The following is a 16,612-nucleotide window of genomic DNA, read 5'->3' on the forward strand; positions in this document are numbered from 1 at the left end:
GCAGTTTGCTCTTACAGATAGTCACCCTGCCAGCCCCATAGAAAGGAGGCAGCAGAAGTGATTCTGTCTCTGGACCCTAGAGCACAAACAAAGATAGTACTTACATACACAGGACACGCTCTTGTGGGTCCAGCTCGAAACACAGTGGCGATTCCTGAGAAAACAGCAATAGCACACTGTCACTGTTAGGCACGAAATACAACGTATAACACTGGACAAGGATGGGGGCTGGAATTGCCTCCTGGAAACCAGGAGCCAACCCCAGTACACAGGAGGACACGTATACACTGGTGAAGACTGATAGAACACTTACCAGACACAAAGAACCAAGAAGAAACAGAAGGGAACAAACAAAGAGGCAGAGGCAAGAACTAGGAACAGGCTCAGGCTGAAGCAAAGGCGGGTCTAGGACTTGAAAACAGGGCGCAAACTTCTGGCTGGGACAGACAGAGACAGGACTGGGAAACTGAGAACAGGCTCTGGCTGGAACAGGCAAGGACAGGACTGGAATACAGGGAGTAGGAAATGAGCAGTAAACAGGACTGGGAAACAGAGATAAGGTTCAGGCTGAAACAAGGCAGGAGCAGGGCAGAGAAACAGGGAGCAGGCTTTGGAAGAAACAAACAGGTACAAGGCTAAGAAGTAGGGAGCAGACTCTGGCTGGAACAATCAGGAGCAGGGCAGAGAAACAGGAAACAGGATCAGGCTGGAATAGAACAGGAACAAAACTGGAACACCATCCGACAAGGGGTCTGTAACACAAAGGAATTGAAGTCCGATGCACGACAAGGATCTTGAGGAAATGGCTGCTTATAAGCAGTTCCAAGCTGGGCTGCACAGGAGAGGTCTCAGGTGTGTGTAGTTTCAGACACTTGCAAGTCCTGGAGGAGAGGATCCGGTGAAATGGAGCAACTGGACTTCTCCCATAGGAAACAATGGGAAACAGAATCCGGGTTTTCCTGACTACCAAGCTGTGCATTATGGGATTTGCAGTCCCAGGAAGCAAATGTAGTCCTACACAAGTGTACCATGGAGAAAAGAGAAACAAACAGGAGTCAGCAAGGGACTCTAGATAGGTGTTCAAGGTGATTCCCAGGCTTCTGACAGTCCCCTTACAGCGCCCCCTGGAAATGGGATGACTGAGTCGTAACAACAAACCTGAAAATGGGTCTTTCAGAAGCCCACATACAACCGTCTCTCTGTAGGTTTGACTGGTCTGGTTCTTTATGTTTCATGATACTTGAGTATTTGCCTCCCACTGTATATTCAACACCAGCTCAGTCAGTCATAGCACCTCCACTAATTTATTTAGTTTGCAGGGAAGAACTATTTGACAAAGGTCGTGCACTAATTTCGCAAATAAATATTTTCCAGCTTCCATCAGAATACACTCACCTTTAAATACTGGCTTCGATCTGTACAGTGAGACATGGACAATTTGGACTTTAGAAGAGTAGTGAGAATCTGTAGTAGAATAAATCATATAAAATAGCATGGAAATGCTTAATTAGAGTCCTCAATACTATTCAAATATTGGTCCACAAATAATTTACTTTATTTCATGCTTTGCAGCTTCCCACATATTATATTTTCAGCCGCAAAAACTCTGTACAAGAACATGTGAGTACGATTTGGCAGGCCAGGGACGATCCGAAGTAAATAGGTGTTCATAATTATTTTTGATGTGTAACGAAAATAGTTAATCACACCAGGATGTTATAAACGGATTTACAATGGATGATTAATCACACCAGGATGTTCCGAATTGATTTATAATGGATGATTGAACAAATGTTTTGAATCAACAGTTATTTACCTATGTGTGCCTCACTTTTTCTATTCAAACGATCCGATGTAATGCTGGTCTTTTGCCTTCTGTCCCAGGACATCCATGCCATGGACCATCGAACGTTTGCTTTTGTGGTGAAACGTCCTAGTGTGTTTCTTCCAGATGCATAAACTGCTAAAAATGGGACTGAAGCAGTTTTTGGCGGGCAGCAGATAGCCCCGTCCTAAATGTCAGCTGCTGGTTGATTGGATGAATGAGGAGGATGTTTTGAATTTGTTATGGTTCAATGCAATATGATTTCCCTTTGTCATTGTAGGAGGCTATATGGATGCAGAAGCTGGGGCGCAAGATACTCTTGGATTGGGTAAACTTGGAACGCAAGCCGAAAAAGACCGTCGCCTTAAGAAAAAGTATGTTTTGGGGTTTTTCATTTTTTTCCCATGAATTCTAATATGTTTTATAATTAGTGTGCATGTTACCCAGCTAAAGGAATGTATGTTCTGATGTCTCAGTGTTTCGTATATTTTTAAAGCACAATATCACCTGCAAGGGTATCCGGGTGCTGATGTGTGTGCGCCTAGCCCTACATATGGTAGGTTAGTTAATTGAAAAGCCAGGACTTCAGCTTCCTGCAGAAATCGGGAAGAGAGGAGGAGGCTCTGATGTAGAGAGGGAGGTCGTTTCACGCTTTAGGAGTGATGTAAGAGAACCCTCATCCTCATGTTCTGGTGTTGTCAGTTTATGGGATGTTGACAAGTAGGACTCCTGCAGAGCGGAGGTGCCTGGATGGTCTATTTACACTCAGCCAGCACTGACCTTGTTGTTAAATGTGTGTGCGAGCAAAGAGCGTTTATAATGAGGTTCAGTTTATAATCTGAAATTAGAGGGGAATCATAACCCTTTAAATTATGCACTACTGACATGATTGCCTTGGAGTGGTGCCTAAAGCACTGATCTCCAGTTGCAGTAAACAACACTGTTTGGGAATGAGCTTTAGATCATTCACAAACCGCTAAAAATATGTTATTTCCTGAAAAGAGAATTAGCTTTAAAACAATCATCTAAGACTTATTAAATTGAGAACAGTATGGATAAAAAATGTGACTTGAAATGGCGTGACAAAAATGTTTTGGAGGATTTTGTGTTCTTCTACTGGTCTTTATGCAGCTCAATAGGTACACTAGGCGAATTCAAGGTAACGATATCATCACTGTTTATGAATGTCCTCGGAGGAAAACCTTTGTGAAAGTAAAAAATGGCACATTTACTGTATGAATATTTACTGATAATTAATGTCCCTCATAATCATCGGAGAACATCTCCCCAAAAAACAAGTATGATAAATGGAACAATGACACCTTTTCTGCTTGCCCCTGTAGTTGTTTAGCATTTTCATGAACTCGTTTTTGCTGGCATTAAGGCTCTGCCTCTTTCTATTTACTAATGTAAAATAAAAACTTGGTTTCACCCAATTAGCTACTTCAATTTTCAGGGACATGATGGTTAATTGGAACAGAAAAAAGCACTGTGGTGGCTTGGAAGTTAAACGCCATATGTTCGCTGTAGCACGAATTTACATCACTGACATATGACTAAACGTATACAGCCTTGTGACACCATTGTCCTTGCAGTCTGTAGTTTAACCCCCGCTGAAATACACAACAGAGAAAAGTGCTCTGAAACAGAAAAGTAATATTATATCTAACCAAAGTTGCATTTTGAATATGCCTGTTTTGCCTATGAAAGTGGTTGAAACTTGTTTGAGTTTTTTTTGCTAATTTATCAAACATTTATTTCAGATGATGAAAGCAAATTGTTATGGCTGTGGTTGAAAATCAGTTTTTAAAAACCACACTTTGTGCTCCTCGAACGCTAAAACGAGCTATACTCGCGCTCTGTTATTCCAGTGGCGATATTTAGCAATCCGATTACGTGCGAAGTGTTTTCTTGCCAGAAAACAATGGGTTTCTGGGAGGGAACTCAGAGCTTCTGAGAGGAGAGCCTGATTTCTGCATTTATAAGGCCTCGAGGATGTTTTCAATCATGTAAGTCAACAGGTGCTGAAAAAAGGGACTGAATGTTGGTGAGAATTCTTCCGTGATGGAGTCTAGGAAGCTATCAATCACCATCTAGTGCAATGGATAACATTTTCACCACAGCACCTGCTCTTGTCCTCAAAGACATTATCTGAAGGAAGTAGGATCCTGAGTAAATTGCGGAGGAAGAACACCTACTCTCCATTTCCTAAAGGGCAAGTTACTAGCCTATTCTTGACTGCCTCAGTGATACCAAATGCTAAAGAAGGGCTCCGTCCATGGGCGTCAATTCACCAAAATGCCAGGGGTCGTGGAAGTGACATCACGCGCCCTCTGACCTTCACTTTCACTCACAGACACATACTTACACATGTACACTAAATTCACACACACACACACTCTCTCTCACCTGCAAGCACTCACATAACATAAATTTAAAAGCATGTTTACTTACCTCAGCTGCCAAAGGAGGGGATATTCACATTTTTATTATACGAATAGTGAATAATATTTTATTATTCATTATTAGTGTAATAAAAATGTACAGGAAACAAAGAGAGCAAAGCCTCAACTGACGTCCACAAGGATGAGCTGCCACTCTGTTCCTGGCATTGAATTTGCCACCTCTGAAGCCAGGGGTCGCAAAGCCAGTGCCAGGGGTCGCAAAGGGTAAACCAGGGGTCGCAGCTGCCACCCCTGGTGAGCCCTAAATGACATCCATGGCTCCGTCTGTGTGGAAGGGGCAGCTGCCTAGATAGGGGTGAACGACTCTTAGCCCTTTAGGAGCACTGGCTGGAGAGGGTTCAGGGGCAAATTTAATACTTAGTGCCCCAGGGTATGGCAGGCATCTGCATCCATTTTCTTCACCCCCAGGGCACTGTAGTATTACAGATGGGATGTCAGACATTTGTATGCCCCATCTATAACAAAGATAGTGCTGGTGCCCATATAGTGCCAATGCTATCTGCAGGGGCCATTCTCTAATTAGCTTGGATCGTGGCTTCATGCTAATGAAGAAAACACTTTGGGGTTCATTACAACATTGGCGGTAAAAGCCGCTTACCGCCGTGCAGAAGACCGCCAACACACCGCCATGGCCGCAGAAATCCGCCACAGCTATTATGACACACATCCTGAAATCCGCCAAAACTCAGAGACCCACACAAGTCCGCCACACCAAAGGTCAGTGATAAACTGGCGAAAACAAAACCTCCACCGTCACGCCAACAGAAATACGCCCATGCTATCACGACCCACGAATCCACGCGGCGGTCTTTCAACTGCGCTCAAAATACACACACATCTCCAAAACACCACCACATTGGACAATTCGAAATACACACACCTGATACACATACACACACCACTCCCACACAATCAATACTATATAAAACACACACCCACATCACCCACAAACCCCTACGACCAAAAATTTAGACGAAGGCCAGAGAGACAGCACAGCATAGACAACCCCACCACACAGAGGCACACAACACCATCACCCACACTACTTCCACGCACAAAACACCACACACCACTACATATCACCACACTTATCACCACATACACCACCCCACACATCACCTACACCACCCCATGGCACGGCAAAGACACCCCAGGTTCTCGGAGGAGGAGCTCAGGGTCATGGTGGAAGAAATCATCTGGTTAGAGCCACAGCTATTTGGATCACAGGTGCAGCACACCTCCATAGCTAGGAAGATGAAGCTATGGTGAAGAATAGTCGACAGGGTCAACGCAGTGGGACAGCACCCAAGAAATCGGGACGACATCAGGAAGAGGTGGAACGACCTACGGGGGAAGGTGCGTTCCGTGGTCTCCAGACACAACATCGCGGTACAGCGGACTGGCGGCGGACCCCCACCTCCTCCCCCACAACTAACAACATGGGAGGAGCAGGTCATGACTATTATGCATCCTGAGGGCCTCGGAGGAGTCGGTGGAGGAATGGACTCTGGTAAGTCAAATCTTAACTATCATATCCCCCACCCTACCTGCATGCTATCACAGACCCCCTCCCTCACCCCATCCCCTATCACTCCAACTCCTCACATATGTACTACTAACACAAACCACCCATCCCAACACCAAGCCCTGCATGACACAACAAAGCATGGACACCCATCACTAAAGCATGCCCACTGCACATACCCATAACACCCCCCTCAACCATCATCACACAAGCCCCCACACAGGAATGCTAGCACTGGGGTACACGCTCACCCACCCATTGCACACCATGACACACACAGATGCAATAATCATGCTTTTCCACCCCTGCAGGACCACTACCAAACATCACCAGAGGGTCCAGACATCTCTACCCCACCCACAGAAGAGGCCCACAGTGATGACAGCAGCTCTGTCCAACTGGATCCAGATGACCAGCCCGTCGTGGGCCTCGGGACAGTCGGTTCCCCACACCCAGTCACAGGCCACCACAGACCTTCCACCCTCTGGTAACACCAGCACAGCTCCATCCCAGCGGGCCCATATGCCCAGGACACGTCAATCAGCTGTGTGTCCACCACTACAGGGAACCCAGGATAACCCACCACCCCAACAACAACAGGGACCTGGGGGCAGTGGCAGTGGGCACACGGTCCAGGGGACGGAGGCCCAGGAACACAGGGGAACTGGGAGGGCTGCTGTGCAACAGGGAGCGGACAGGCCTAGGGAACCCACTCTCCACGAGGCCCTCTCCTCCATCATGGGAGCATACCACCACTCCCAGGAGACGATGGCAACGGTCCTGGCCAAGTTTCAGGTGACCCAGCGCCTGCAGGAGGAACAGTATTTGGGGTTCAGGGAGGAACTCAGAACCATCAGCACCGCCCTGGGCACCATCGTAGGGGTGCTGAAGGAGATACTTAACACCAGGAGGGACACTGTGGCACTCCAAGGGGCCCCTGACACTAGCATGGACGAAGAACTGCCCACCACCTCCGCCGGCGCTAGTGGACAGGAGGCACCGCCACAGGAAAACCACACCAGCACCCCACCCCCTGCAGACGGAGAACCACCCCGCAAGCGGTCCCTGAGATCCAGGAACAGGACAGAGCACGATGCCAAGACCCCCGCCAAGAAATGAGACCATCCTGATTGTCATCCCACTGTCCCACTTTGTAACCCTGTCCAAATTGGAACTGACCCAGCTCCACTTCCTATGCCCATATGGGCAGTGCACCTGTGAGACTAATAGACTGGACTCTGCCATGGACATTCCTCCACCATCACCCCTCACCATTTTACCACCCCCCCTCCAATATTTAGCACTTCAATAAACACCCTTGAAGCACAAAACAATCTGGAGTCAGTCTGTGATTTTGAAAATGTGTATTAGCAATGACAGTGACAAAATCCGTTCTCAAATGTAATGTCAACATACCTATGTCACACATCTCAAGTCCATGAGGAATGTAAGCACATGACACACGTTGGTAACCACACCTGTGAAACCGTAATGGAAATGTACAACTCAGTTACCATATAGTGGTTGAAATCGACAGACAGGATAGAGGTAGAAGTGTGAAAGTACTTGTAGTAGGCAGGAATGTGTTCTCACCTGTGTGTCACTGGAAATATTGCTGGATAACTGAGTCCCTGTTGTCAATGTCTTCTTCCTCTGCTACCTCCTCATCACTGTCCACAGGCTCCACAGCTACCACAACACCGTCATCTGGACCATCCTCCTGCAGAAAAGGCACCTGTCGTCGCAAAGCCAGATTGTGAAGCATACAGCAGGCCACGATGATCTGGCACACCTTCCTTGGTGAGTAGAATAGGGAACCACCTGTCATATGGAGGCACCTGAACCTGGCCTTCAGGAGGGCGAAGGTGCATTTGATCACCCTCCTAGTCCGTCCAAGGGCCTCATTGTAGCGTTCCTCTGCCCTGGTCCTGGGATTCCTCACTGGGGTCAGTAACCATGACAGATTGGGGTAACCAGAGTCCCCTAATAGCCACACCCGGTGCCTCTGGAGTTGACCCATCACATAAGGGATGCTGCTATTCCGCAGGATGTAGGCATCATGCACAGAGCCAGGGAACATAGCATTTACCTGGGAGATGTACTGGTCTGCCAAACATACCATCTGTACATTCATGGAATGATAACTCTTCCGGTTCCTGCACACCTGTTCACTCCTGTGGGCAGGAACCAGAGCTACATGGGTCCCATCAATGGCACCTATGATGTTGGGGATATGTCCAAGGGCATAGAAGTCACCTTTAACTGTAGCCAAATCCTCCACCTGAGGGAAAACGATGTAGCTCCTCATGTGTTTCAGAAGGGCAGACAACACTGGTCAACACGTTGGAAAACATAGGCTGGGACATCCCTGATGCCATGGCCACTGTTGTTTGAAATGACCCACTTGCAATGAAATGGAGCACTGATAGCACCTGCACTTGAGGGGGGATCCCTGTGGGATGGCGGATTGCTGACATCAGGTCTGGCTCCACTGGGTACACAGTTCCTGGATTGTGACACGGTCAAACCTGTAGGTGATGATCAAATGTCGCTCCTCCATTGTCAACAGGTCCACCAGCGGTCGGTACACCAGAGGATTCCGCCATCTCCTCACATGTCCCAGCGGACGGTGCCTAGGAAGGACAACAGCGACCACAGAGTCAAACAACTCAGAGGTATGTACCCACAGTCTACATAGAACACCATTCATACACAGAATCTGGCCTGTATTTGTGTTGTGCGACAAGGCCTAGGTCTGTGTGACGCAGTTGTGAATCAGGCCATGTGGGCCCCTGAAATGGTGGCTGCCTGACCTCTAAAGTGGGACAATGGGATGTGAGGTAACTGCGCTGGCGTTCTACACCGTCGCTGTAGGTGGTCGGAGACTGCGGCGCAATGCTGCATTGGTTAACATTGGACCCTATGGGTCCCAGGAGCCAATGACGATGTACGCCGGCGGTGATGGTACGCACCGCCGCGGACGTGACCGCTATTTTCTAGCTGTTCAATCACTTGATACCTGATCTTCAACAGGAGAGGACCTACACTGCAAGTGCTGCTGTGACCTCGGTCTGGAAGAGACAATGGCTTGTGCGTCTGGGGAAGGGGCCCCTGCCTTCACTGCAGAGGAGTTGGAGAAGCTCGTGGACGGGGTCCTCCCCCAGTACACGCTACTCTACAGTCCTCCAGACCATCAGGTAAGTACACAGGGAGCACGTTGTATGGGCTATGCCTGTGTGGAGAGGGCTGGTTGTAAGAAGGAAGGGGGCACAGTTCTGCGTGCATGAAGGACTGTGAATGCATGTGCCACATGGCAAGGCTAGGGATGTGGGCCACTTACTTCGACGGTGCAGTTGGTAATGGTTTCTCTTCTTCCCCTTTACATTTCATGTAGGTCAGCGCCCACCAGAAGAAGGATATTTGGCGTGCCATCGCCAAGGACGTCCGGACCTTGGGGGTCCACCACAGACGGAGCACCCACTGCCGGAAAAGATGGGAAGACATTCGGCGCTGGAGCAAAAAGACGGCGGAGGCTCAGCTGGGTATGGCCTACCAACGTGGGAGGGGTGCCCGTCGAACCATGACCCCCCTGATGTTCAGGATCCTGGCGGTGGCCTACCCAGAGTTGGATGGGTGCTTGAGGGCATCACAGCAGACACAAGGTGGTGAGTACAACAACACTCAGCGGACTTTGCGCACAGTGAAGGTGTCTGGGTGGGGGAGGAGGGCTGTGGGTTTCCCTAGGCCAGGGCGAGTTCCGTAGGCTAGGCCCCTCCGTAATGCAGGCCATGTGGCACCCCACCTCTGTAGAGTGCCAAGTACAGGTATACATGCCCCTGTGTCATCTATGTGTGCAGATGTCGACTATAGCCATGTAGGATATATCCCAGTAATTGCATCTGTAGAGCCCAACAGCGCGGCGTAGTGCAGGGGGCTTCTGTGTCTGTATTGTCCGCCAACAGTAGCGGTAAACCATGCACTCAACCTGTCTTTCTTCTGTTGTCCCCCCCCCCCCTTTTTGTGGTCTCCCTGTTCTTGTGTGCATCAGCATCATCAGGCGGAGGTACAGTGGCACCGGAGCACAAGGGAGCTGCATCCCACATGGCCATGGAGGGTGTAACCAGGCGCCTCCTGACGCCGGTTCATATGCAGATAGGACAACCGCCGAGGGATACCCCGGGGGCACCCGAGAAACTCCGGACGCGATGACGTCCAACGCCATCTGTCAGGAAGAAATACCCGACAGAGAAAACGGACGAGGAGACGACGACGCGAGGAGGAGAGAGAGAGACGCTGGATTGCCGAGGAGCCGAGAGGAGGAACGCCGCAGGCCGCCGACCGGGAAGGGAAACCCCGCCACGAAGGAAGAGGCATTGCTGAGGAGCGGAAAGCTCAGGGAGCCTCCCGCCCCTGCTCGAGAGAAGTCGGGATATCACCTGGAAGCCGGCCGCGTCCCTGGAGGGGCGTGGCCAACCAAGGTACGCGCGTACCGACAGTGGGACTGGGGTTCCGGGTGGCTAGCTGGATTACGGGGCGTTAAGGGGAAAGGGCTGAGATCCTGCAGAGAAGGGGAGACGGTGTAAATAAGACCGAGACTAACTGACTATAATAGCACAAAGTGCCGCAAACAGGAAGCAGTGGGATAGAATAAAAGGGGAGCACGAAGAGTTCACAAAGAATAAACCACGAAGGAAAAGTAGCCCCCACCTACCTCCACTCTCACAACCCCCCCCCCTCCACGCCCTACTAACCTTAATTAACTGTGTTTAATTACTTTTTCCCCCACTTACCTGTTCCTTTCTCATTCTTTGTTTTGGGAAATCCGGTGTCACTGAGAGTCGGGAGAACGAGACCTCTCTCCAAACCAGGACCAGGCTATTCCCGGAGCACCACCGAACCCTGAAAAAGAATAAAGGGATTCATATTAATTTCTTTGGAGTCTGACCACAAGACAACTTTGAAAAGTAATATAGCTGTCTAGCGCAAACTAACAGAAATAAACTCACTAACCCCATAAAAGCCGAGTCTGTCGCCTTCTTCCAATATCTCTTCAACTCGGGATAAAGAACCCGTCACAGTGGTGTCAGAAGTGGGATATTGGAACAGGCGACAGGGATTTCTAGACCATGGAAGAAAAGCCAACAATGTCCGATATGATGCAACAGTTGGCCGCAGGACAGAGGCACCTGCAAATAGTGTGGGAAGAGCAACAGAAAGAGGCTAAGTTGGAAAGAGAGGCCCTACAAAATGCCCTTAAAAGTCAGGCCACCATCATGGCCAACAACCAGTTGGTTCATGAGACCGCCATCAAAAATCTCACGGATACAATCGCTGGCACCCGAGTACACCCGAATGTGCCCAGTTCGGTCTTACAACGATATCAAGAAGGTGAAGACCCTGATGCCTTTTTCACCAATTTTGAAGGGGTCGCTACTTCCGCTACCTGGCCTCTGGAGCGATGGGGCCAATATATCGCCCCCTTATTAACGGGAACTCTCCAATCTGCTTATCAAGCGGTAAACCCAGGCGGAACAACCCTGTATAGGGATATTAAAAAGAGCATCTTAGAACGGGTGGGTTTTGATTCTGAACATTATCGTGTCCGGTTTAGAAAAGCCAAGTGGGGGCCCTCCGAAAATCCCCGGGCCCTATACTTCCGGATTAAAGATCTGGGTCTCAAATGGTTAGGTCCCATAGGGACGAACCGGGAAGACATCATTGAGATCGTGCTCTTGGAACAATACCTAGACGCTCTACCCCCTAATACGCGCAACTGGATCAAACAACATCCAAACCCAGATACCAATACCACCATCGAGTTAGCCTGTGCCTTTCATCGCTCCCTCGAATTCAAGATCCCACCTCCTCGATCAGCACCTAGTCCCCTGCGTCAGGGTTCTGGGGCATCCTCGTCAGTGGGGCGAAGAATCAATGAGGACATAGGGAAGACACGAGGACTTGAACGGCCATACATACAACAACCTCAGTGTTTTAGCTGCGGAGAATGGGGGCACATAGCTCGCGGTTGCCCCCTGAAAACAGAAAAACAGAACCCATGGAAATAGGAGTTACTAGGGGGAGAGTCTTTTATACTGGGAGAAGAGAAACCCCTTATAAAAAGAGACTGGTTATCAATGGGAAAACCACAGTGGCCCTCATCGACTCAGGGTGCAGTCAATCTGTAGTCAGGGCTGGTTTATTCGATAAACCTCACTTCACTTCAGGACTTACGGTATCAATCTGTTATATCCATGGGGAAACCAGAGAATATCCCCTAATCTGGACAACCCTCACATGGGAAGGAAAAGAAACCCCCATAAGGGTGGGTTTAGTAGAACGGCTAGTTGAAGAAGCCATAATAGGAACTGACTTTTCGGAATTCTCGAAACTCTTGGATAGTGTTCGACAGGTCGAAGAGACGAATATCTGGTGGAAAGACGCTCCCTTTTCCAACATACCTCTGTCACCTCCGAGGGTACGACCTAAACCCTCCCGGAATGAGAAAAGAAAAATTAAGAAAGCCTACACACAAGAGAACTCAAGTCCCGCGAGGGTAATTACAAAGGCTCTTGCCCTCACCACCCTTCCCCCTTTCCGGACCTCCCAAAGAGAAGACCCCAGTTTGGTTCATGCCTGGAAGAGTGCACGACCCCGGACCCTCCAGGATAAGGGTCCCTCGTTCACCATAGTTAAGGACCTATTATATCGAGTCACTAACAAAGACCAAGAAGAAAAGAAACAATTGATAGTTCCCGAACCTTTTAGGCAACAAGTCCTACACTTAGCACACAGCCAGCCAGGGGGTGGCCACTATGGAAGGGAGAAAACAGAAGAGTATTTGTTGAGGAAATTCTATTGGCCGGGTTTTTTTTCCCAGATTAGGAGATTCTGTCAACAGTGTCCTAAATGCCAATTGATTGATCCAGGCTCGCGGAGAAAGGCCCCTTTACAACCTCTTCCCATCATTGATGTTCCCTTCTCCAGAATAGGGATGGATCTGTTTGGGCCCCTTCTGCCCTCTTCTAGAGGCTATCGTTATATATTAGTATTAGTTGATTACGCCACGAGATACCCTGAGGCTATCCCCCTCTCTAGTATTAACACCAAGAGTGTTGCCCACGCCATGATAGGGTTCTTCTCCCGAATCGGGTTTCCTCGGGAAATCTTAACGGACCAAGGTACCCAATTCATGTCCAACTTGATGACACAAATATGTCAGTTATTAGGGATTAAACAATTGCGGACGTCGGTTTATCATCCACAAACCGATGGTTTGGTGGAGAGATACAACCGTACCCTAAAGACTCTACTAAAGAAATCTATCTCTGAGACAGGTAAAGACTGGGATAGAAAACTTCCCTTAGTATTATACGCAATTAGGACCCATGAACAAGCCTCCACGGGCCATAGTCCGTTTGAGTTGTTGTTTGGGCGACAACCCCGGACCCTACTAGATATGGCCGCTGAATTCTGGGAAGAGGAAGAAGGAGAAAAGACCATTCTGAAATATGCCCGTGAGTTAAAAACCCACCTACACACAGTATGGGAAAGCGTAAGGGAACACATGGAGAGGGCCCAAGACAAACAGAAGAGGAATTATGATCGGACTACCCAATTAAGATCTTTTTCCATAGGAGATAAGGTGTTAGTGCTTCTTCCCAGTTCAGACGACAAACTGTTAGCAAAATGGCAGGGACCATACCCCGTAATAGGAATTGTAACCCCCGTAACCTATAAAGTTCAGCTCAAAGATAATCCCAATAGGTCGCAGATCTTCCATGTTAATTTATTAAAGCGATGGGAAGAACCTCTGAGCGACCAGAGACAAGGCTGTCTAGTTAACACCGTTAAGGATTTAGAGATAGGGTGGTGTCCCACTGATCCCCCTGGCGGGAGGGAAGTTCCTACCATAAATGCAGATATCTCAATTCACCAAAATAGACGGTTAAACAAACTCTTCGATAACCATATCCGGGTGTTCTCCTCGATGCCCGGTAGAACACGACTAGTACATCATCAAATCATCACACCACCTGGGAAGATAGTACGATTCAGGCCTTATCGTATCCCTGAAGCTAGGAAAGCCCTAGTAGAAAACGAAATCGAGAAAATGTTAGACCTAGACACCATAGAACCTTCCCAAAGTCCCTGGTGCTCGCCAGTAGTATTGGTGCCCAAACCTGATTGGTCTATACGCTTTTGTATTGACTTTAGACAGGTCAATTCCATATCGCAATTTGATACGTATCCCCTTCCGAGGATAGACGAACTCCTAGAAAAGTTGGGAAAGGCTAAATATATGTCTACCCTCGACTTGACCAAAGGATACTGGCAGATCCCGCTGGCCCCCGAAGACAAAGAAAAAACGGCTTTCTCTACTCCCTCAGGATTGTATCACTTTAATGTTCTCCCTTTCGGGTTACACGGGGCACCCGCCACCTTCCAACGTCTCATTGACACTATATTACGACCTCATAACAGATACGCGGCGGCCTATCTGGATGACATCGTTATTTTCAGTGAGACCTGAGAAGACCATTTGGTACACCTAGACGAAATCTTTTCGGCTTTACGGAAGGCTGGACTGACAGCCAACCCCGCCAAGAGCCGACTGGCCTTTAATGATATCTCCTACCTGGGATATCACATTGGGAAAGGCATACTTCAACCCCAAATGAATAAAATCGAAGCCATCCTGCACACCAATGCTCCCACCACGAAAAAGGAGGTTCGTTCCTTTTTAGGCCTAGTAGGTTACTATCGAAGGTTCATCCCACACTATTCCAGTTTGGCTGCCCCCCTAACCGACCTTTTAAGAAAAGGGCAGCCCAACAATATCACAAAACTAAACCCGACTCAACTTCATAGTTACCATACCTTACAAAGGTGTCTCACTACTCAACCGATTTTAAAATGCCCTGAGTTTGAAAAGCCCTTTCATCTCCAGACTGATGCCTCCGACGTCGGAGTGGGAGCCGTCCTTTTTCAAAAAGATGAAAACGAAATAAGCCATCCCATCGTCTTCATCAGTCGTAAACTGTTTCCCAGAGAACAGAAGTATCCCATTATAGAGCGGGAGTGTCTTGCCATTAAGTGGGCAATCGAAAGTCTCCAATATTACCTTTTGGGCAGGCCCTTCCTGTTATATACAGACCATGCACCCCTTACCTGGTTCTCAAGATATAAGAATACCAACAGTCGTATATTGAGATGGTTTATAGAGCTCCAACCTTTCTCCTTCCAGGTTTGCCATCTCCCTGGTGACCTTATGGGTCAGGCTGACTATTTATCCCGGTTTCCGGGTCTTGTGGGGCTCGACCAGCCCCATTCATGTGAGGGGATGTGTAACCAGGCGCCTCCTGACGCCGGTTCATATGCAGATAGGACAACCACCGAGGGATACCCCGGGGGCACCCGAGAAACTCCGGACGCGATGACGTCCAACGCCATCTGTCAGGAAGAAATACCCGACAGAGAAAACGGACGAGGAGACGACGACGCGAGGAGGAGAGAAAGAGACGCTGGATTGCCGAGGAGCCGAGAGGAGGAACGCCGCAGGCCGCCGACCGGGAAGGGAAACCCCGCCACGAAGGAAGAGGCATTGCTGAGGAGCGGAAAGCTCAGGGAGCCTCCCGCCCCTGCTCGAGAGAAGTCGGGAGATCACCTGGAAGCCGGCCGCGTCCCTGGAGGGGCGTGGCCAACCAAGGTACGCGCGTACCGACAGTGGGACTGGGGTTCCGTGTGGCTAGCTGGATTACGGGGCGTTAAGGGGAAAGGGCTGAGATCCTGCAGAGAAGGGGAGACGGTGTAAATAAGACCGAGACTAACTGACTATAATAGCACAAAGTGCCGCAAACAGGAAGCAGTGGGATAGAATAAAAGGGGAGCACGAAGAGTTCACAAAGAATAAACCACGAAGGAAAAGTAGCCCCCACCTACCTCCACTCTCACAACCCCCCCCCCCCACGCCCTACTAACCTTAATTAACTGTGTTTAATTACTTTTTCCCCCACTTACCTGTTCCTTTCTCATTCTTTGTTTTGGGAAATCCGGTGTCACTGAGAGTCGGGAGAACGAGACCTCTCTCCAAACCAGGACCAGGCTATTCCCGGAGCACCACCGAACCCTGAAAAAGAATAAAGGGATTCATATTAATTTCTTTAGAGTCTGACCACAAGACAACTTTGAAAAGTAATATAGCTGTCTAGCGCAAACGAACAGAAATAAACTCACTAACCCCATAAAAGCCGAGTCTGTCGCCTTCTTCCAATATCTCTTCAACTCGGGATAAAGAACCCGTCACAGAGGGCCACACCACGGGCTCGGAATACACCAGTGGGACGGAGGACGTGGGGAGCTTCACAGCGGTCACAGGATCAGCAACCAGTGACACGGACTCGTCCTCCGATGGGAGCTCCCTTGTGGTGGCGGCAAAATCTGTGCCACCCCCTTCTACAGGTACAGCCGCCACCCCCCCTACCAGCACCGCCCTCCCAGCAGCCCCTCAGCCTTCGCCCCGTGCCCGCTCACCCAGGAGGGTGGGCATCACCTTCGCCCCAGGCACCTCAGCCCCTGCCCCTGTCACCACTGCTACCCTCAGTGAGGAGGCCATTGACCTCCTCAGGTCACTCACTGTTGGGCAGTCTACCATTTCGAATGCCATCCAGGGTGTAGAAATGGAATTGCAACACACAAATGCATTCCTGGAGGGCATTCATTCTGGTCAGGCTGCCCTTCATTGAACCCTGCAAACTCTGGCCTCAGCACTGATGGCAGCCATTGTCCCTGTGTCTAGCC

At 49.2% G+C, this 16,612-nt stretch overlaps 1 protein-coding gene across 6 annotated transcripts in view; it reads left to right on the plus strand.

Annotated features, from left to right (window-relative positions):
• PPFIA2 (PTPRF interacting protein alpha 2) overlaps positions 1-16,612 on the plus strand; it is a 1,804,029-nt gene that overhangs the window by 1,505,705 nt on the left and 281,712 nt on the right. For all 6 annotated transcript variants that reach the window (XM_069228760.1, XM_069228762.1, XM_069228763.1 and 3 more), the window contains one exon: positions 2,106-2,199. In XM_069228760.1, coding sequence (XP_069084861.1) covers positions 2,106-2,199 — 94 coding nt within the window. The remainder of the gene's footprint in view (positions 1-2,105; positions 2,200-16,612) is intronic.

The sequence above is a fragment of the Pleurodeles waltl genome, chromosome 4_1, assembly GCF_031143425.1.
Source record: "Pleurodeles waltl isolate 20211129_DDA chromosome 4_1, aPleWal1.hap1.20221129, whole genome shotgun sequence".
In the NCBI taxonomy this organism is placed as follows: domain Eukaryota; kingdom Metazoa; phylum Chordata; class Amphibia; order Caudata; family Salamandridae; genus Pleurodeles; species Pleurodeles waltl.